The sequence below is a fragment of the Diorhabda carinulata genome, chromosome 2, assembly GCF_026250575.1.
Source record: "Diorhabda carinulata isolate Delta chromosome 2, icDioCari1.1, whole genome shotgun sequence".
NCBI classification, from domain to species: domain Eukaryota; kingdom Metazoa; phylum Arthropoda; class Insecta; order Coleoptera; family Chrysomelidae; genus Diorhabda; species Diorhabda carinulata.
Window position 1 is genome coordinate 21882540 of NC_079461.1, and position 23938 is coordinate 21906477.

Consider the following 23938-nt stretch of genomic DNA (forward strand, 5'->3'; position numbering starts at 1 on the left):
CCTTGACCTGTCTGATGACATTGTTTCATTGGATTTTACGTTATTCTATAATGTGAAATGTCGATGACGGTGACGAAACGAAATTAGTTGAGGTTATTGTGGAATGATAATAAACTAAAAATTATTTATTCAATCGTAACTAGGTTTCATAAATTGTATAAATTTATAACCGCGAAAAATGTAATTAGATTTTGTTGCTTGTATTATTTGGAATGTTCATAATTTCAGTGTGGTTGTTACGATATAAAATTCTAATTTTCGACCATCAGCTAATTAAAGAATTGAATAAACCCAGAAGTTTATTGTGGGAGCAACGAACTTTGTAGTGGGCAAACTTGTATCTTGATAGCACCTAATAAATATGCTTATTACAATATTTAAGTCATAATTTTTCTACTTAAGTGGGAATATGTGATGTTTCAAGTATTCGGAATAATAGAAAAAATTTGTATATATATACGAGGTGTACGAAGGACACTTTTCAACGTATACAAATATGTAATCAAAACCAAAATTATCGTGTCTGCCCTGACACACTCTCATTGTCCGGGCTTTACTATACAGAGTTGCCAAACATATACAGTTGTAGATGAAACTGAGGAAATAAAAAAATATTAAAAACTCACTTTGTATCATTTATTTATATATAAATAAATAAAAAATTATTACTCATTTCTCGGACTTTAAACTCATAATTTATAATGTACTAAAACTTTTTTTCTGTAAAAATCAAGTACAATACTTATTTTTGTTAATTTAGAATGAGTTGCCGACTAAATACGTAGAGTATTACTATCTATATATTAAAAATCTAATAGCAGTCCATCCGGCTGGTCTATCCGGTCGATTTCCTTCATTTTTTTCGACTCCTCGCTATTTATATCTAGATTCGTCACCATGCATTCAAAGTCACTCGAATTTGTATGTAAAATTTAAAATATTCATAATTCAAGTTTGAGTGTATGACTTAAAGTACTTCTACGATGTAGAAAATGAGATTTATAATATTTGGTTGACCCTGTACCACATATTAGTGGCAACAGCGCATCCGGATTCAAGGAGACAACTTTTCCAGCATTACTATGGCAGTACCACGACGGTACCATTGGGAGTACCACGTGCTTCAAGGTGCGTCGAGAATTCGATTTTAGTAGGTACTCGGTCAGTATGTGATTCGTTTCAAAAGTGGATCCGGAGTTGAGGTACTACTAATTATATCTTAATAAATTTTCGTTTATTTAAAACATTTATTGCAAAAACAAAATTCTCCATATTTTTTTTAATTATGTTGTAAGTTAACTATGATACAGGGTAGTATAAAAAAGTAATAAGGTACTAAGATTGAGAAACTTATTTTATTCAGATTATTATTCAGAAATAAAATTTGTCTTTGCTCTTTGCGGAACTTTTCGGGCTTCTATCGATTTCCCTATCTTGCTGTAATCTTCTTTTCTGTTAATATGCTCCCAGAGGTACAGTCTCTCACACACAGAAGAACCTAGGTCTTACTAAAGATGTATTCGCCTCTATTTTAGCAAATATTTTCCACCACTTCATCCGGAACTCATTAGAGTTACTAACTGAAGGTATTTACGGGGATGGTCTCCTGGAAAGAAGGAACCGGCTCCAAAGAAGGCAAAGATCGTTCCATCTGCAGACAAAGTTCTGAAAACAGTCCTGAAACCTACCGTGTGACTAGATTGTGTTCGCTAGATAAAATTTAAGAATCAACACACATAACTTGACACGTTCATTCTGTTTTGATGACAGATATTCTTCGATGTTGATTAGAATTAGTAATAATACAATTTTCATCTAGAATATATCTACTTCCTTTAAAGATAGTTTGTAATTTGTTTACCGTATGATTCTTTTAAAAAAATTTCGATTTACTTTATGTATACACCTCGTATGTTTTGTTACTACATGATTATTGTTCAAAGATTTGTCACGCAATCCATGATTGACATTATTGAACATGTCACTCCTATATAATAAACTTTTATTTAATATTTATAATAACCTTGTAATTTAATATTGAACATAATATAAAATTATTCAGTTACCAACCAAAAATATAAATTATTATATTTTATTAGATTAATTTAATTTCTTAGTCGTCATTCGGCATAAGTTACGAAGTTAAAAAACTATATTTAACATCTGAAATGTTATGAAAAGAAAAAACGTATCTAGGAACATTTTGGAACATAGATCTTTCGAATTGAATACAATGTTTAAACTACACCACACCAACACTCACAAATACTCTATTTGACGCGCGTTTTGACAACAAAGTTATCGTCTTCATAGCCTGAGGGTAAACTAAAATCTAATAACTTGATTTACCTGTTTTATACTGACTTTTCACACCAATAAACTTTCTAACGGCAAAAAATAATTACAGCGGGAAAACTTCCTTCAAATTCATTCTTTAACTACTAAACCATAGAGGTGTTCAGTATGAATATCAATAACTGTTCAACTTAATAGATCTATTGATCCTTTTTCTATATTGTGAAAGTTGCGTCCAAGTTTATTAATCGTATACGAGGTATTTTAAAAAATATGAAATTTGATAAGTACTTACCTCCATTTATTGAACTTTACCCAACTTCTATCAATAATTATGGAGTCTCAATGGACGTTTAGATTTACAATAATGCTTTTATTCCAATGGTACTCTATAACTTTTACCATTTATATAGCGAAAAAGAGAGTTTGTTAAATTTCTAAGGTACAATTCATCACGACTCTTAATCGTAGATGGATCCCAGTCACCCCTTGCATGAATAATTTTGAGAAACTTACGAATTTATTATATAAAAGTTTTCTTTTGGTACGCGAAGCAAGTACCACGAAGAAATTAACATATTTAATAATAAATAATGCATTTTTTGTAGGCTATGGAAAGTAGATATGATGTTTCATGTCTCGACGGAAAACAAGTAATAATACCTGGAGGACGTGACAAGGAAGGGCATTCTTTAATTTTAATAACCATCCCATCAGACTCTCCTCAAATAGATGCCGTACCGCCGCTTCAGTACTTACTTTCTCTATTCAGGTGAGAACGAGGTTGTACAGTGTCGTATTTATATTCATTTCACTGTTTATTTTTTGTTTTTCTTTAATACGTTTACTTAAGATGAAGAGAAACTATCTTCAACGTGAAATTCGTGCTCTAAACTTACGATGTACACTAGTTTTTATCAATACCCACAACACATGAAAATAATATCGATTGCTTTTATTATTTCAGTGCACAACTTTGGCATTTTTTGTTATAATGTCGAAAAATAAAAATTGATTTGAACATTTCTTCTGGTTTTTCTGGTGGAATCCACACTAGAATCATTTTAAAATGACCCCCCCATTGAAAATAAATTAATTTTCAATCTTTCAACATTTCTATGATCAATAAAGTATTTTTATAAATAATGTTTGCATGTTTTAACCTGTTAACTCTCATACATACCAGTGATCGAAATCAGGACCACATACTTCAATCCTAACCTTAACCATGCAAATTAAAATAATCTGATCAGTACTTATCACGAAAGAAAGTATTTGAGGCAATTCTGACGAAAACTATAAGATACACCTGATCAGGACCTCATCAGTGATCTGCGTTACATCGTCATCAAGTCTTTGCCAGGTTATCTTGACCTGATAAGGTCTTTATCGAGTCCTCACAAAAAATTCTAGTGGGGAAGCTAAGGTTTGGCGACTATGACATTCAAATCATTGCTTTCTTTAATTTGAATTCTTTCAAATGTTTAAGATCGTTGTCATTTTGTCTAATTTTTTTTAAAATCTTTTTTATAGCCTCCTCTCTTTAAAATCACTTTTCTTAGACCCAAAATACTCAAACTTTGACTCATCACCTCATAAAACTCTCAAGTAACTTTAGCCCACTGCAAGTTCTTAATTTTATTTTGACGTTTTTGTCATTGCCAACTTCACCAATTCAACTTTTCTTTGTGGAAGTACTCAAAGATAGATCATTACATTTATTGATCTGAGCTGGTATCTTTGAGTTATAGATCACGTTTACTGATCAATACAATTCGTTTATCTTCAGTGGTTGTGGTTTATCGAGACCGCCCTGAACGTTTTCTATCGCCAAAGCTCCTGGTGGATGAATAAACTTTCGATTTGTAGTGTATATAAAATTTGTTACAGTAAAACCAGTCGAGCGCGGGGTCTAACGGTGATCATTGACGCTAGAAAAGGATCTTGGAAGATTGCAAGGTCATGTATTCGGCAAGTCAATGCAATATTTACTCCGGAAGAACTATCGAAATTAATCGTGATAAGACCTGATGCCTTTTGGGACAAACAAAGAGTGGAAAATTGTACAAATTCATCAAACGACAAACAGGTAAAATGATTCTTCGTCTAGATATATTTCGACTCAATAAGGGCATAATAAATTGTTAAGGAGGTGGATAAGTTCAGTTCTATGTTCGATAAGTTTTATCTACGACTTTGAGGTTAGGTTAAGTTAGGTTAGAAAGTAACATAATTCTTTGTTATTTCATTTTCAATATAAGTTGTATTGGGCTTAACTCATAGTAGTAGAAACTAATCTGGGCTTTTATCCATCGAATGATTGGTAAATTATAGTCCACATTATCTATGGTATAGAGCGATATCCTAAACAGATCCTGGCTCGATTTTTAAACATATTCAGCATGCTACTAATGAATCCTGATGAGTTTCTACAAATAGTGTAGATAAATATTTTTGTTACTACGATATTAATAATGAATTAATCTTAAGAATATTTTAATGTACTTCAACAAACAGTTTTTTATAATTCAGTATTTAATTACAATATCAAATTGCACTTTATGCATTTTGATATCGAATTACAGATTAGACTAACCGACAACAAAGAGTGTGAAAAAAAAATCGATGTTGATACGAGAATTTATTTAAAAAACAAATTGTTTCAATATACTTTCAAGGTTATAATTGAATGCGTTGTATTATGCAATTAATCAATGATACATTTTTTTATTTCAAACGAGGTTCATTATACGTATTGGAATTACGAAGCGCCTGGCCAAACAAAGAAAACAAAAAAATTTTTATAATTATAATCATTATTGGAAAACCTTTGACTACTGAGCAGTCTTGATGAAACAACACTTTCTTTCTTAGTCAAACGTTTTTTCGCTGAAATGATATTCGCCGTTGAGAGTTTTTCCTTTTTAAAGATTCAAAATTATCCCAAAAAACCAACGTCATGATCTTAACTGGAGATGGAACGGTCTTCGTCTTCTTCGGCGGAAAATTATATAAAACTTAAATGCAATATTAAACTGTTTAATCATCCAATGAAATACTTTTTTGACATTAATATACTCGAAAAGCGTAAAGGAATATCAAAAGCCCATGCTGAAAAAGGCTACAATTAAATAAATTGATTTTCCATCAAGAAATCTTCCTCTATATTTTATGTATTTTTTCACAACTTTCGCACATTTCTTCACGCGATGCTCGACCAAAATTACCGACGTTCCTATCAAGGTTTTCTCTCAAAAGTTCAATCGGATTGAGATCCGGTCTCTAAGGAGGCCAAACCGTATTTATTTACACCCCTTTTGCCTTGTACAGTATAGTTGGGAACTATGCTTGGGATCATTGACATGGTTGTATGACCGCTAGTCTTAATGTTACTTAGAATTTCCTGGGTCAGGTATCATGCAGTCAGATGTGGACGGATTATCGTTTTATTGCAGGAAGTTATTCGTAAAAATCTCTACCTTTATTGAGTATTTTAAAAAATTGTTATATCTCCAATTAATCGTAAACCCGAAAGTACGAAATTTCATTCTAAAAATTTGTTTGTACTATTTCTTTTTCATAATTCCGTTAATTTTAATCAAGTCGCTAGTTCTATGTATAGAAAAGCAAGACTAGACGATAATTGAACAATTACCATGCTTGATTGTTGGGCCTGGGTACTTCGTCGAACGTAAATTCTTCTTTTTGAAACGCTAAACCTTTGGTAGCTGGTAATACCAATGATATTATCTTCACTTGACGAGATGACCATTCTCACGTTCGAGTTTGCCTTTATATCACGTGGTTTTACTATATTAAGACGTCTTCACCGCAGAAACCACAAGTTTTGACTAATTGAAATTGTTTCTGAGCAAACCCATGTAACCTCAGGTAAAAATTAGTCGAAGGTACGTGTTTTTAGAAGCTGAATAATCTTTATGATAGGAAACGGAATTTGGAAACGATCTATGTTTATTGTCCAATAACTTGGAAGTAAATAAAATAATGTTTTCTTCAGTTATTCGATATTAACAATACACTATGAAGGTGTGTATTTCTATTATTTATCTCATGGGGTTTCGTCACAATTGATAAATAATTATGTTTGAACGTGCTGCAACCAGTAGTGTATATACGAGTTACAAAAAGTAGACTAATCAATTAGATATTTTTTTCAGGTTTTCTATATTCCGAGATCCCGTTTGTGCAAGTTTGTGGACTTATCTCAACTTCCCACTGAACTAGGTGGCAACTTTTTTTATAATCACGACAAGTGGATCGACAATAGACAGGTACGGATTCAGGACAAACATTTTTAATACTTATTAGAAATATTTAAAGATAATAAATTTTTAAATCACACTGTCTGCCCCTAAAACTGTCTGCCCCTAAAACTGTCTGCCCCTAAAAATGTTTAGAACCCCCAAACCCACCTCAGATTTCTTTATACAATGTAATTTGATCAGTATCATGATATCATTGATTCAAAACATCGTGTTTGAAAGTTTTTACGTCTCAAATAGTGAATCGAATAGTTTAGAAAGTCACTGGCATTTTTTAAATAAATGAAATAGTTTTGTTCAAATCAAAGTAAGTTTATACGACCCCTAAAAATGTTTAAAACCCCTAAACCCCTCTCAGATTTCTTTATACAATGTAATTTGATCAGTATCATGATATCATTGATTTAAAACATCGTGTTTGTAAGTTTTTACAGTTCAAAAAGTGAATTGAATGGTTTAGAAAGTCACTGGCATTTTATAAATAAATGAAATGGTTTTTTTCGAATCAAAGTAAGTTTATGCAGCTCCTAAAAATGGTTAAAACCCCCAAACCCCCTCAGATTTCTCTATACAATGTAATATCAGTATCATGATATCAGTAATTCAAAACATAATTTTTTAAAGTCTTTACTTCATTGACTATCCAAGTTGTTAATTCTTGATTATTTCATAGAATAATCGTCTTCTTTTATGAAATGTCATGTAAAAATGTCAATAGAGTTGAGATCCAGTCTTCTGGCTGGCCAAGACGTTCCCAGAGGTGAATAATTTTGTAAGAAGTGCAAAGAATAATTGTTTACTTTATTAAAGTGATTTCATTAGCTAGTGAATACTTTTGAAAGTTAATTGGTACATTTTAGAAAGTTGAGGAGTTTTATGGAGACTGTGATGTAACTCTCAAAGAACTAGATGAACTTTACCAGTATGTATTGGCAAGTAAACTGCTACGAGCTAGTCAAGTCCAAGAGGCTATGAATACGAGCTCAGATATGGCAGAATCGACTAAAATGTTAGTTTTTAATGCAACTGAAACTGGTAAAAATATTATATTGAAAAAATTAATTCTTTATAAATATATTTTGTTCTAAATTCTAGGTAAAGAACTCGTGGAGAATATCGAATATAATAATAGAACAAGAAAATTAGCTTCCGAGCCTGTGGATTGTACAACCCCACAAGACACATTGGATACTATGAAAAAAATAGACGAAATTATTAACGATATTAAAAAGAAACAAGAACAAATAGAAGAAGCGTGGATTCAGATGCAAAAAGTTTATACTGATACCAAAGATTTAGGTAAATATTCCTTAGAAATTTGCTGAGGATTTTATATTATTTTTCCAAATTTTTAGGTTGCTTAGAAGAAAATATCGCGAAGGTGATAAATTGGATTCTTGGACCGGCCGAAGATCTCCTCAACTCTCACCAAAAAGTAGGTTACGACGTCGCTTCCGCCGAAGAACTTCGAAGAGAACACGAAAGAATTGAATTGGAATGTTGGGAAACTTACGGCACTTACGCGGAATTAATACACAAGATCGATAATTTTGCTAACGTCGAAACATTGACCGCTCAACATAGAGATTTGATATCCCAAAAGGATTTCATGGATTTTGTTTGTAAAAGTTTTGCGATGCGATTAGAGCGGCGACGGAATGTTCTTATAACTTCTTTGAGATTTTATAGGTTGGTTTCGGAATATTTTGATAAAACGGCGGAAGTTTTTGATAATTTAGTTATGGGGACAAAAATTACAGAATTCGAAGTTGCCGGTGAGAAGTTAAAGATGTTGGAGAAGAGCCAAGAGTATTTAGGTAAATACATAATAGTATGTCACAAATTGACTTTCTATATATTAATATTAGATAAACAAATTTTTACACAGTTTCTGGAATATCTTCGTCAGTTCTTGAAATGTGGCCCAGAAATATTGTTCGATGTGTAATTAAATGTGTTAAGGCCAAATTATGGAGAAAAAGGATAATTAATCTTAAGAAATTGTTTTCTTGTGCAAAATTTTTAGTATTATAGTTTAGAGTTACCATTATTTTTAATGAAATATTGGAGGAAGTTCCCAAAACCAGTCAATCAATAAGTTATGTCAAATCACAGTATCCAAAATTTTGAAATTTACGTTGCCTAATTACACTTATATGCCAGAATTACCATTTTTTGTGACTAAATTTCGGAAAATAACGAAAAAACTAACATTTAAATGTTTTTCCAGTGGAAAATTTCGAAAATTATATGAATTATAATCTAAAATTACCATTTTTGACTAAATATTGAAGACAATATCAAAAACCAGTCATTTTAAAGTTTTATCAAAGCACAGTATCCAAAATTTTGAAATCTACGTCGTCTAATTACACTTATATGCCAGAATTACCATTTTTTGTGACTAAATTTCGGAAAATAACGAAAAAACTAACATTTAAATGTTTTTCCGGTGGAAAATTTCGAAAATTATATGAATTATAATCTAAAATTACCATTTTTGATTAAATATTGAAGACAATATCAAAAACCAGTCATTTTAAAGTTTTATCAAAGCACAGTATCCAAAATTTTGAAATCAACGTCGTCTAATTACACTTACATGCCAGATTTACCATTTTTTGTGACTAAATTTCGGAAAATAACGAAAAAACTAACATTTAAATGTTTTTCCAGTGGAAAATTTCGAAAATTATATGAATTATTATCTAAAATTACCATTTTTGACTAAATATTGAAGACAATATCAAAAACCAGTCATTTTAAAGTTTTATCAAAGCACAGTATCCAAAATTTTGAAATCTACGTCGTCTAATTACACTTATATGCTAGATTTACCATTTTTTTTGATTAAATTTCGGAAAATAACGAAAAAACTAAGATTTAAATGTTTTTCCAGTGGAAAATTTCGAAAATTATATGAATTATAATCAAAAATTACCATTTTTGACTAAATATTGAAGGCAATAACAAAAACCAGTCATTTTAAAGTTTTATCAAAGCACAGTATCCAAAATTTTGAAATCTACGTCGTCTAATTACACTTATATGCCAGAATTACCATTTTTTGTGACTAAATTTCGGAAAATAACGAAAAAACTAACATTTAAATGTTTTTCCGGTGGAAAATTTCGAAAATTATATGAATTATAATCTAAAATTACCATTTTTGATTAAATATTGAAGACAATATCAAAAACCAGTCATTTTAAAGTTTTATCAAAGCACAGTATCCAAAATTTTGAAATCAACGTCGTCTAATTACACTTACATGCCAGATTTACCATTTTTTGTGACTAAATTTCGGAAAATAACGAAAAAACTAACATTTAAATGTTTTTCCAGGGGAAAATTTCGAAAATTATATGAATTATTATCTAAAATTACCATTTTTGACTAAATATTGAAGACAATATCAAAAACCAGTCATTTTAAAGTTTTATCAAAGCACAGTATCCAAAATTTTGAAATCTACGTCGTCTAATTACACTTATATGCTAGATTTACCATTTTTTTTGATTAAATTTCGGAAAATAACGAAAAAACTAAGATTTAAATGTTTTTCCAGTGGAAAATTTCGAAAATTATATGAATTATAATCAAAAATTACCATTTTTGACTAAATATTGAAGGCAATAACAAAAACCAGTCATTTTAAAGTTTTATCAAAGCACAGTATCCAAAATTTTGAAATCTACGTCGTCTAATTACACTTATATGCCAGAATTACCATTTTTTGTGACTAAATTTCGGAAAATAACGAAAAAACTAACATTTAAATGTTTTTCCAGCGGAAAATTTCGAAAATTATATGAATTATTATCTAAAATTACCATTTTTGACTAAATATTGAAGACAATATCAAAAACCAGTCATTTTAAAATTTTATCAAAGTACAGTATCCAAAATTTTAAAATCTACGTCATTTAATTAACCTTTTAGGAATAAATTTCCAAAAAAGTATCATTTAAATAATTTTTCAATACCTATCTCTTAAACTCAAATAGAATTACCTTTTTTTGACGTATTCTCGAAAAAATTATGGAAAATCTGACGACATAAGCAATGTAATGTTTTTCAAAATTATATGAATTTTAGTCTAGAGTTACAATTTTTTGAAAAAAAAATCGATAATCAGTTACTTGAGAATTTTTTAAAGAAAAATTTTGTTATCTACGTCGTAACATCACTATTTTTAGGATAAAGTTAAAATAAATATCAAACAAAGATGCTCTAGTACAAAATTTTTGTAATTATAAGATTTGTAAACTAGAACTGTCATTTTAGAATAAAAAATAGAAATATCGAAATCAAGTCACATAGACTTTTTACTAACACACAATCTCATGAACTACATTATATAATTACCCTTTTTTGATGAACCTTCCAAATTCTTCTACTTTTTTCCACAATATTCGAAGCTATATAAATAATAAATTGAACTTACCATTTTTTGATTGAATATTGGAACGAAATAGCATCCAATAAGATTTTTTAAAACGTCAAACTCTCAGAAGTATTCGAAATAATTGAAAGCTTGATGTTTCTTAAAACAATTCTTATTTTTTTCACTTGTATAACTCGAAATTCGTCCACGAAAAGCATAGATTATATGGAAATTTAAATGTAGATCAAGTGGAATCAGAAGTTCGCAAAGAAGGCGAAAAACTATCAGACCTACTTTCAATGCCAGTTAAAGACTGCCTCGGTCGCGATATACCCGTCGATTATTCCGAAGACATCGTAAATATAAAAGACGTCTTGGACGCAACAACTGCGCGTAAAAACATTTTCACGGATAGCGTCGAATTACAAAAATTAACCCTCAAGCAAGTAACGCATATCGACGATTACGAAAAGGACACAGTTCAAGCTATAATGTGGTTGGAAGAGTTGTTGAGGGTGATGTTGAGGTACCATAATCACGTGGGTTGTACCGTTTACGAAATACAGAAACAAAAAGAAGAACACCTTTTATTTCAAGAAACAGCAAAAGTAAATTTTATATTAATAAAAATCAGTCATTCCACTGATTTATATTTATTTATAGGGCACATACAATTACGGATATCAATTACTTAATGCTTCCTTGATTTTACGACAATCCTGTAAACTTCCTTTAGACGATCACGCTAATTTATATCAACGTTTAAAAACCTCCTGGCAGAAATTATTTTCGATTAGTCAAGAGCAAATGACGAGGTTACGGGTGTCTGCTGTGTTCCATCGTTCCGTTGAAGAACAGTGCAACCAGTTAAGAGATTTAAGGGAAGACGTTGCCACGATTCCGTTGATGGAACTAGCGAAAAAGAAGAACTTGGTTGAGTATTACTTTGGTAAAAGGGAGAAGATTATGGTGGAGGTAGGAAGGATGGTTAGGTTGGGGAAGATGTTGAGGAATCGGTTACAAGAAAATTTGTGTTCCGATGAACAGTAAGTTGTTTTTATATCATTTAATCTTTATGAATCGTAATACATCTTCAGTTTGTATGAATTTCTCTACTAAATAAGTTTGCAAAGACGAAATTGCTTGGGAATTTTTGAAACATGAATAGTGAAGTTGAATTTTCAAGTTTTTTTATGTAAGTTAGTTAATTTTTTTTTTAAATTCTAAGAAAATCGATAAGTCGCTTAGAGGTTTTCCTAGTGGGTAATTTACGGATTTATATGATTTATTTTTTGAAAATTTACAATTTGAACTAAATTATGTTCCAAAATTACCATTTTTTTGAATGAATATTGAAGAAAATATTGAAAATATGTCTTTAAAAGTTTTTGAAAGCTCAGTATCCAAAATTGCAACAACTACGATGTGGAGTTACCTTTTTTATCTCTTTTTAAGAAAAAATCGTTGATGAAAAGGTTTTTCCGGTACCAAATTTTTAAAATTATACAAATTATAGTCTATACTTACCATTTTTTGATTGAATATCAAGGAAAGTATAAAAAACCAGTCATTTAAAGGTTATTTCAAGTTACATTATCCAAAACTTTAAGAACTACGTATTAGAGTTACCATTTTTTTATCTAGTTTCAAGAGAAAAAATAAAAATCGTTGATGAACTGGTTTTTTAAGTACACAATTTTTTAAAATTATATAACTTATAGTCTAAACTTACAATTTTTTTTAAATATCAAAAAAAGCATGAGAAACAAGTCATTTGAAAATTATTTCAAGTCACAGTATCCAAAATTTTAAGAACTACGTAATAAAGTTACCATTTTAGGATCTAATTTCAAAAAAAAACATAAAAATCGTCGATGAATTTTTCAATTCAATTTTCAAATTTATGTGAAGTATAGTCTATTCTCATCATTTTTTTATTAAATATTGCAAAAATTATGCAAAACCAGTCATTTTAAAATTATTTCAAGTCACAGTATTCAAAATTTTAAGAACTACGTAATAGAGTTACAATTTTTTGATCTAGTGTCAAGAAAAGAACTAAAAATTGTTTATGAAACGGTTTCTTAGGCATTCAATTTTCAAATTTATATAAATTATAGTCTTTACTTACTATTTTTTGATTAAATATCAAAAAAGCATGCAAAACCAATCATTTGAAAATTATTTCAAGTCACAGTATCCAAAATTTTATGAACTACGTAATAGAGTTACCATTTTTTGATCTAGTTTCAAAAAAAAACATAAAAATCATTGATGAAACGGTTTTTTAGGTATCAGTTGTCAAAATTGTACAAATTATAGTTTATACTTACCACTTTTTTATTAAATATCAAGGAAAGAATATAAAATAGAAAATTTTAAAAGCTATATCGTAGTATGTATCCAAACATTATCAAAATTATATTTTAGGATTCCCATTTTTTCATTAAATTATAGAAATATATAAAAAAATCTAACGAAATGTTTGTCCTATAGAAAAGTAGTCATAAAAAAGATTTATCAAAGAATAGTTTCCGAAAAAATATCATTTAAATGTTTTCTAATTTAAATTTTTTCAAAATTCTGTGACTTATATAAAATAGAAATTTAATAACTTGAAAAAAATTACAAAAAACTATCATAATTCTATCACGTGAACGTTTTACGAAGGCAAAAAATCCAAAAGTTCATGAATTATTCATACAATTTTTTTCTTCGAAATATAAAGTTATTCAAGTACAAAAAAAATGAATACTGTCGATTCATTTCGAAATTTACTTATAAACTATCTTCCATCATTATAAATCACTCCCTATAATCATATTTTTCTCCAAAAATTTCAATATCATCGACAGAGAATTTTCTTTGCATTGTACGAGGAATATCTCAACAATTCCTAACCCTAGACGTCGAAAATCCCATCCCGAAATTAAGATATTTCTAAAGAAAGTGCACTTCGAGTTCATCTACTTTTGAAATCTAATTTTGAAATACGTATTGGTGGGGAAACTAAATGTGGCAGTGGTAGTGAGACCGGCCCAAGTTCCACATCCGAATAAAAACTGTAAGTAAAAAAAATTATTTCACCTCTGATTTCCTTTGAATATCATTTTATGAATCACACCTTGGTTATCATCGCTGTTTTCCGTTTCAAAATCACACAAATCGTTTTTTTTTTTCAGTAAAGGTTGAAATTATTTTTAGAAAAAAATTTAACTACAAGGTTAACGCTGTTTCTAAACCGATTATTTGGTACAAACTTTATCAAAATCAATTCTTAAAGGATAATAAAAAATATTTATGTGCTCAATAATTGTTTAAGTATACCATGAAATCAAAGAAAAGTTCAAAACAAATTAGGAAAATTCATTTCAGGTCGTTGTGCTCTTTATCTTCGAGTTCCGAAGAAGATCTTTCAGATTCCGTAACGAAGAATGAAATAGCCGTCGAAGCGATCTCAGAACGACTTTCAGAAATTGGTACTTTGACCGAAGAACTCGATTCGGCCTTACAAAGCGCCCAACAAGACTGTTTAGTATTCACGACTTCTATATCAACGTCGACGTCTTCTTTAAGCGAACATACTTCACTTGAAACTTTGCGAAAAGAAATGGAGAACTCACCACATCTTCCAGAGGTAAAATTTAGTAAACAAAAATTTCTATTTATTCCTATTCACCATCTTGAACATCTTCTTGACCATCTTGAAAACTCCAACACACTTAGATCATTTCAATAATAGGTTGTTTGTTGTTTACTACAGAAACCGCCTAAACTTGAAGATGTCAAATCCGACGAAGAATTCCTAACCGCTTCTGACAGTACTCTTCAACATTCGAGATCTTCTTCGTACAACACCGCATCGGAATGCGAGAATCGCTACTCTCCTTGGTGGGAACACGGTAAAGAAGATCTCGGTAAAGATATAACCAAAGAAAAAATGGTATTGGCGGTGGGATTACCCGAGCTTCCTCTCGCTAAGGAAGTTCTTAAATCATCACCGGAAGTTCCTGCAGGAAAAATCGTTAGAGAAGTCACCGAAACCACCCACTTGAAGGTATACTAATCAAAATACGATTATTTAGCAGATTATTAAATTTTTTTGGATTTTGTTTAGGTTCAACAATCTCATAGTCTCGGCGTATCTTCTTTCGTGCTTACTTCGGAAACAGTCAAAGATAATGAACCGGGAACGTGTGTTAGAAGAGAGGAGATGATAAAAATAACAAACGAAGATGGTGAAGTGATAGATCAAATCGAAACTAAGATGAATGAAGGAGATTTGGATAAGAGGTTGAAGGAGGTAGGGGAATGTGATGCTGAAGCATGGAAAAATTATCATAACGCTACTAAATATGCCATTAAAGGTTTATACTGCTAATTATTAACTATAGCACATTGTTTTTTAGAGTTAGATCATACTCATTTCTAATCTAACCTAACGTAAATACGCCGTATCGCTTAGTTTTTACTATACCGATGTATTCACTACGACATCAAATTATTTACTAACTAATACTGCTAGAGAATCGTTTATATATACTATAATTATTTTCTAGTATGCTCGACATTTCTAATTTGCCGTAAAATGAAGTCTTTTTAGAAATTTTTGACAATTCGATTTATTAAAGGACAACTCTGAACTTGATCTTGATATATGTCATTCGGGGCATGTTTATGTAAGCTCATGCCTCCATTTCTATGCTCACTGCTCCCATTTTTGTTGCGAGTACAAAATTAACTCAACCTAAAATTTGAAAATTTTGTCTTTTAGGATCCAACTCTCTTATGATCTTGACGTTGATTAGGTTTGGTTAGTTTAGTACCTACTAGACCTGAAGGTATAGAAAATTTGGAAAGTTTTGGATAGAAAAAAATATGAAGGATGCTTAGAATGACCCCAGAAGGGACATATTTCAAGGTCATAGGAGAGTTGTGCCCTAAAAGATAGAATTTCCAAATTTCTCTTTAGAAACATAATGTGAAGAATCCGCAAAAAACTTCACAAAATTAGCCACTATATTGAAAGAATGTGATTAATAGGCACGTTCGCCAAATTTTAACATTGATTAATATAATTGAACAGGACCGGCATCACGGTTTATTTTAGTGGATGATTGGTAACATTATTTCAAGTGGGCGAAAAAGGAAAAATCGATTATTTGTTTAATTTTTTTCTATTTGTATGTTTTGCTGTATATATTAAGAAAAAAATAGTGAAACTCCATTCGATTATTGTAGAAAGTTATTATCAAATCTAAGTGAATGAGCTCGGTCACTAATATGAGTTTTAATTTTTTCATTTTCTTAATTTTTTCATTAAATCCGCCGTGAAAATCGAGAGTTTTGAAAAAACTCATTGAAATCTGAGGATTTTTTCATTATCTAGACCTAAAAAAAGGGGACTACGATTACGTCATCTTATTTTTTTGAGAAAACTAAGTGATTTTTTTTATTTTTTTTTTTAAACATTTTGCTCAAACAATTATTATTTTTCTATATTTATTCGAATTATTTAAAAAATGTCTAATAAAATGACTGATTATTTAAACATATATTGATTGTTTATATTTATTTTTTTGTAATACAAAACTTTATAAATTATTTATAATAAATTAACAAAAATATAATACTAATAATTATTATGCTTTTATTGTTTTTTTTTTAAAAAAATTGCTAACGCATGTGTTTTATTTACTAATAAATTTTGTTGTTTTATCTTATATTAACGATAAAAAGATACAGTGTAAATCAAAAGTCTTGAAACAATCAGCTAATATGAGAAGTGAATCAATATTTAAAAATTAATTAAATTCGAATATGCATACATTTAAAAATAAATAATTGACAAATATTTTATCTTATTAAGGGGGGAAAATGGAAATTAACGAAAAAATTAACTAGAAACTAGACATTTGATATTCTTATAAATAATATAATATATAATAAATCGAAATCAATTTTGACGTATTTATATTTTATTATTTTTATAATTATCATATTTTTTTGTTTTTTAAACGTACCTTACTAATCTATTAATATATTAGCTTTCATTAGTTTCGAATAATGTTTTTTTTTAAACCAGAATTTGAAACAAAAAGTATCTCATAATTTTTTTTATGGTTTTTATTTCGATAATAATTCAATAAAAGTGATTTTTGAACGCCCAATATATTGTAAAGACATGTTAAACGATTAAAAAAAGTTTTTTCGATGTTTATTAACCAATTATTTTATTAGTTATTTTCAAAAAATTGTTTGTTTCCACCAAAATTTTCAGAAAATATAATTTTCATACTTTGGAAAATCGTGTTTTCAAACATTTTTCTATAAAGAAGTTAAAAGAACTTGTTTTAACCTCTACCAATTTATTTTATTAATAATTTTTTTTAATATGATTAATTTTTAGTAGAAAAAAAATATTCCTCAGGCATAGAAAAAATGCGGAAAATTACTTTTGATTGATTGAATAAAAATGAATATATCTCTCAAAATTAATTTGGAAGTATAATCAAATACAAAAAAGGTTTAAAAAATTGATGTAATTGAAAAAATATTAATTTTTGTCTTTTGGATACACTGTCTCTTATCGTGAGTTAATAATTATTATATTTTGTGTTATTGTTTTTATTTTATTTTATTAAATAAAATTGTTTTCGTACGTTTGTGCTTTTTATTTGCTCACTAACAACAAATTACATCCAAATAAATAAATATTACAGCATACAGGGAAATTGTACGCCTCCCTATTCTACCTACTCGTTTTCCAGAATAGCTCTGCCTTTCATAGTCTATTCAATCCTTTCTTTCCAGGTCCTTGGGGGTTTTCCTCGTCTTCTTCTATTCTGATACATCAATACTTTCTTTGGCCATCTTTATTCTCTCTGAAGTCGTGGATACTCGACCCGCTCTTCGTCGTATATCATTTCGTGTATGTTCTGTTCTGGACACCCTGCAGGATCTTTACAATCTCTATTGTTTCTTCCTGTCTCTCCATCACAGCTTCAGGCTTCACTATAACTTTGTATATTGTTATTTTTTTGTTTAGATTAATAATTGGTAAAGAAATACCAAAGTAGTGAGTTGGTTTTTTGTACTTCTGGTACTCTATTTGTTATATCGTGTTTTCTTGGGTCTCTTCGAGTGCTTTCTACCGGCAGATCTTCTGTTTTTTTGACATATTCGTATGCAAACCTCTATTTAAATTCTCCACCATATACTCAGAGCTTCCTGAATGTATATTGGTGATAAACTGCAGCCATGTCTCAAACTTTTGGAATGCGAGAAGATTCTATTAAAGTTCTATTCAAATTACATTTTTTTTCTTAATTTATAATTTGAAAAGTACGACAAAGAATCTGACTGGAACGTTTAACTTTTCTTAACTCAAAGGCAAATGTCCATAGCTCTTCACTGTGTTTTAATGATCTGGAACCTATCAAATGGAAATTAGTTTTTATGACAACTGGAAACGGGTTTTAACTCTGATGTAATCACTCGTAGCTATTCCAATATCTTCGTCAAGAGTTTTATCAGATATTCTATATGTTTTTTCATCCCCAGAAGTTCTAATAAAGTATTTTCATGGAAACTTTTATTATATAAAATAAATCGCATATTTACAAAAATTTCAATATTTCATTGTCTTATTATATATACGAGCATATGGCAACGCTGTAATTTATTTGATAATAATAAACAAGACAACTTCTTATAGATTGAAAATTTTGATTTTGAAAAGATGATAAAATGATAAAATACGAAAATAATTAAGAAATTGAATTAGTTTTATTATATACTCAAACCGAAAACTTTTTTTTTCAACAATGAACAGTTTTATGAGCTAAAAATACTTTTCATACTTTCTGGTTTGAATTATATTTATGAGTTTTACTGATTACGACGATTAAAATTAGAATAACGTCATAACAAATTTCAAAATTAGCAGCAAGAATATTTCTATCGATACACTCGACATATCATTAAAAATATGTTTAAATACTAACTGAAATTAATTAAAAATTATCGTTTTTATATAAACAAATTATATTAAACATCTTAATTTGAGGAGTATATAACAAATTTGAAACGTGAGCAAGAAAATTGAATCAAATCCTTCTCCCAGCGATGTTCAATAAGTTCTATACGATTTTTATAATAAGAATCATCAAGCTCCTCAAAATAGCCATTAACTGCCGTAATCACCTTTTCATTCTTGTCAAACGAGCTATTTTTTCAAGTCTGGGAACAGAGATAATCCGAGGGGGCTAAATCTGGCGAATAGGGTGCAATTCAAACCATTGCATCAACTGAGGTTTGAACTGATGCATTTTCTTGGTAAAACAAGACTTTTTTCTTAGTCAAATGCGATAGTTTTTGCTTGATTTCTTCTCTCAAACCTTACAAAAAGTTCGTGTGTCTATTTGTTTGATCACGAGTGTATATTTTTAGGTTAGTTTTCGGGAAATATGAATGTTGTATAGTTTATGGCTGTCTTTAAGCACTTGAAAATAATTCTTGAATTCTGAAAAACATTGAGATTATTATCGTTTTTTCATTTACGTAATATCTCATTTCGTTTATGTGTAGGTTATCGTTTAAATGACAGGTGTGTGTATTTATAGTCTGTGGTATTTCGTGAATCACAAAATGGTGAAAACAAGCAAACCACAATGGGTTCAATTTATATAAAAATGTGTGAAATATCAACTAAAATTAATTACCGAATGTAAATAAGCACGTAGAAAGAAAATTATGATGTATGATGATGTCTTTTATTAAATTTAATGTTAGATATTGAAATAAGATATATCACAATTGCGTCACCGTATGTGGGCGATTGTATTAAATTCTTGATAATTTTTGAATGAACATTCACGGATTCTAAAGATTTTAGTGAAAATAATATATAAAATAAAATTTTTTCCGAATCTGAATAAATCTAATGAGAACCAGATCGAAATAATGACATCATCCAACCTCTTTTTCAAGTTTAAGAAAACTAGCCAACTAAAAATATTTGAGGATAGCAGTGTTGCCATATTCAATTTTTACCACTTTCGTGATTAGCTATAAAAAGAAAATTGAGTTGGTGTGTATTAAAAATAAACAATTATACAAAAATCTTTCAATAAAGTTCTATCCCCAATTTTAGGGAAATACAAAGAAATATTGAGACCACAGTGTTGCCTTATGAAATTTTGTACCACATCTACGGAATTCTATGATAAAATAAAAAATATTGAAATTAGACTGTTATCAAATAAATTTTGCACCACATCCATTTATTGATTAATTGAACAGATAAAAATATATTGCGATGTTGCCAAATAGAATAATTCATACTCTTAAGAAAATTTCACGACTTGTTATAATAAATGTAAAGGTATCGAAACTAGTTTCCTCTAGATCCATTAAAATGAAGCCCTAATACTTTTTAGGATATTCCAATGTTGCCAAATCCATCTAGGTATATTTTACGACTAATTAATATGAACTAGATATATAACAACTTTCTATACAATTACATATCGAAATTGCGATGTTGCCAACGTTATTTTCCCCCAAATATGAAGAAATTAAAAATTGATTATATAAAAGCATAGGTTTTTAATAAACGCAGTTTCCTTTAAATCTAGAAAAATGTATCGACTTTATTTACAGTTATATTTGGAAATTGTGCTGTTGCCAAATGATTTTTCTCCAAATCTACAGAAATTTAAAGACAAAACATTTTTTTATTGTCAATACGTCAATTTTTCTCAGATTAAGGGAGATGCCTCCCTAAATAATTACAGATATTACATATGAAGATTGTGGTGTTGCCAAACGTAGTATTTTATATCTATAGAAATACTGTCTAAAAAATGAAGAAAAAGCTGATAATTACCAATTATTAGTGATTGTTTGTATTTCGATCATTTAAACAATCATTTACGATTCTAATTATGAATGAAAATAAAAAGTTGTTTTTCTATAATGGAAATTGAATGTTTGAGCTGGAAATTATTTTCCGATAATGTACAGCATGGTTAAAAAGTGACCTGAATCAAAATAATAATCGATATAACGAAATATATCATGATATAGTTAATTTAGGATCTCATTGTATAAAATAAGGTCGGTCTGCAGACCAAATAGCAGAGAAAACAAGAGAAACAGCATGACCATCAACGCGAGATGGTACATATTGTTATTAGAGTGGAAGGAGGTCGCGTATCAAAAATTGAAGTCTGAACGCAGTGTGTTCCGAGGCTCCGTGTTAGAGACATTAAACGAAATCGAACCGAAAACCGAACACATAATTTTAAAAAGAAAATACGCATTATTTAAACACTTGCCAAAACGCTTTCCCGATTTTTTTTCTCGTGATAAAAGTGACAGAAGCCGCTATTTTTATAATCTATTGGTGTTATGAGTTAGTGAAGGTTTTTAGATTGAAAAAAAAAATAATAAAGGATTTAAAGATGGATGCTGCTATGGGACCGGTTGAGAATGGAACCAGATACGAAGATATACCATCGAGTTCGATAGCTAAAACTACAACGATCAGTACGATTGCAGTACAAAGCGGAAAAACTAGGATTGTTATAGCTTTATTACATGTAGGTTTTTTTTAAATATAGTGAAATAATTATATATATTATAATAATTCAATTATTTGCGCTTTAATTTAGGAAATATTTTTTCATGTGTAGTTGCTTTCCAACTTTCAGAAAACGTTTAATTGACCGTGTTAAACGAAATATTAATCTCTGAAAAAGCTCCTACAACGTCCTTTACATTATAAGCAGTTTCCAATACTGATCAAAACACAAAATTTCATTCAGGTTGCTTGTTCTTCATGAACTGCTTTAATCTAGATCTAACCCACACTATTTTTCGTATATTTTGACGGTTACGGAAGTTCATCTCCAACCATACCAACGCTGAAACTTCTAAGTTTTGATTTTTGTTCTAATTGTTGCTTTTCTGAATTATTTGAGTGTCGATTTTCTCTATGTTTGAACTACATTATTTTAGAATGATGCTTACATATTTCTTATCTAACTGACTCCCAGTATTCGCTTTAACCGAAGCTTCTCTCTTCTTTTTTGGCAATTTTTTTTGCTTCTCAGTCGGATATTTGCCTTTCTTTCGAATCAAATTTTTGAATCTTGATTTTGTTCAAAAAACTGGGCAATTGTTTCAGATCGTTCGTTCTTTTTTAGATTTTCCAGACTTGAAAGTAAATGTTTATACTTGGGACATTTTAAACCTGCCAAATTATTTGCTAAGCTGTCTAAAAATGTGCGTATTTTTTGTCCCCACACTTTTAATATAACAAATTTATGGAAATTATACGAAATATTATTTAAAAAGTATATACTAAAAGTTTTATTAAAATCTAATAGTCAGTAGGTGGTTATACTTATATTTTTTTTAACAAACCTCGTACAAGTTTTAATTCATATTTTTTTCGTGAAAAACGATTTTCTAAAAGTGCTTCAGAGCTCTGGAAATGTATGGATATCAATTGAATTCCTATATCAAGTTATATTTGTATTTTTTTATATTTTCACTATAAACACGAATTTACGCAATTTAATACATCAAAATAACTTTCTATGTCTATTTTTGGTTACGTCCAGGTCCCTACTTAATCCTTTTATAGAGAAAAATAAGAAACTGGTAGTATGAAATGAAAATTAGCGTTCAAGGCAAACACCCATATCTGTTCATCTAGTTTCAATAATTTTCTCTTTACATTAGAATTTTAGTTTCATTATACTAACGAAGAAAGCTTTGAACAACAATTCATTATGACATTTCATTCCAAACTACCCCATTAACTGTAAAATCTGTAAAAAAAATCGGTTCTGAAAATGATTTGATACCATTCCATTAAAGTTTTTTTAAATTTAAAAGTCATGATAGTTCTAAGGCCTCGATATTTTCTCAAATTCACGAGTGTTGGTACTGATACAGACCAGCTTCACAATTGGATATCTTTAGGAATCACTTCAATAAAAAAAATTGTAAAAGAGATTTAGGACTGATAATGGGAACTCTTAGTGTCGCTAGATGTCACAGGTAGCTATCCCAAGTTGATTTAACGTTTGGGAACGTTAGAGCAACAAATTATGAGCCAGATCCCCAAGGTGACCTCTCAAATGAAATTATCCAAAATTCTACAATTCGAGTATAACTTTGGAGCTATAGTTCAAGATCTATAATATTACAACTCTCTGTTTTATTGAAATAATTATAATAATTTTGAGAGTTATGTAAAAAAAATTATTACTAATAAAGTCAATAACCTCAACTACATTATCTCTTGCATAATTTAAAAATAAACATTTACCAAGATTTACTTATCATTTTAGTCCTCATTTTCAACTTTCTGTTCATTTGCAAGTACATTAAACTGTTTTTGGTTGCAATTTTGATTACCTAATGACACTTTCACTTGACCTTAGATTATTACAACAGTTTGATTTAAAAAAAATCAATTATCGAAGAAGCAGTTTGAAATGAAGTTAAATTAATATTATAACTAAATAAAGCAAAACAGTTTTGAAGATTTGGACATTTTTATAGAATGGAGAGCAATAGATTGACAAAAGAATTTGACAAACTGGAGAAATGGAAACGAGAACGTCCAAATAAATCTTTGAAAAAAACTCGAAATACAAAAAAAAAGCAAATATTTGTGTGGAAATATAAAAACAAATACACCCTATACCCATAAAGTATATACACGGTTTTAGTAGTGGGATTGTGGCAAAATTAAACACCAAAGTGTACTAACTGTCATATATTTCAAGCTTTCTTATACTTATTAATTCATCATCTGGGAATCATTTGGTTAAAAATTGCGACATTTTAAAATTTCGTTGTTAATTAATCGATTTCAAAACTAGAAAATCACATTTTTCAATATTTCTTTTCGAAATACAGAAAAAAAAATGACGTAATAAATTGGGTTATATCT

The 23938-nt window shown here is 29.3% G+C and overlaps 1 protein-coding gene across 1 annotated transcript in view; it reads left to right on the forward strand.

The window, feature by feature from the left end:
- Positions 1–1094: 1094 nt before the first annotated feature.
- The window catches only part of LOC130890769 (titin), a 159887-nt gene continuing 137043 nt past the window's right edge, over positions 1095–23938 (forward strand). The window contains exons 1-13 of the mRNA XM_057795075.1: positions 1095–1202; positions 2904–3067; positions 4186–4384; positions 6474–6587; positions 7439–7613; positions 7674–7877; positions 7934–8395; positions 11209–11573; positions 11629–12011; positions 14341–14602; positions 14729–15022; positions 15083–15203; positions 15243–15268. Of these exons, the coding sequence (XP_057651058.1) occupies positions 2907–3067; positions 4186–4384; positions 6474–6587; positions 7439–7613; positions 7674–7877; positions 7934–8395; positions 11209–11573; positions 11629–12011; positions 14341–14602; positions 14729–15022; positions 15083–15203; positions 15243–15268 (2766 nt within the window). The 5' untranslated portion in view covers positions 1095–1202; positions 2904–2906. The remainder of the gene's footprint in view (positions 1203–2903; positions 3068–4185; positions 4385–6473; positions 6588–7438; positions 7614–7673; positions 7878–7933; positions 8396–11208; positions 11574–11628; positions 12012–14340; positions 14603–14728; positions 15023–15082; positions 15204–15242; positions 15269–23938) is intronic.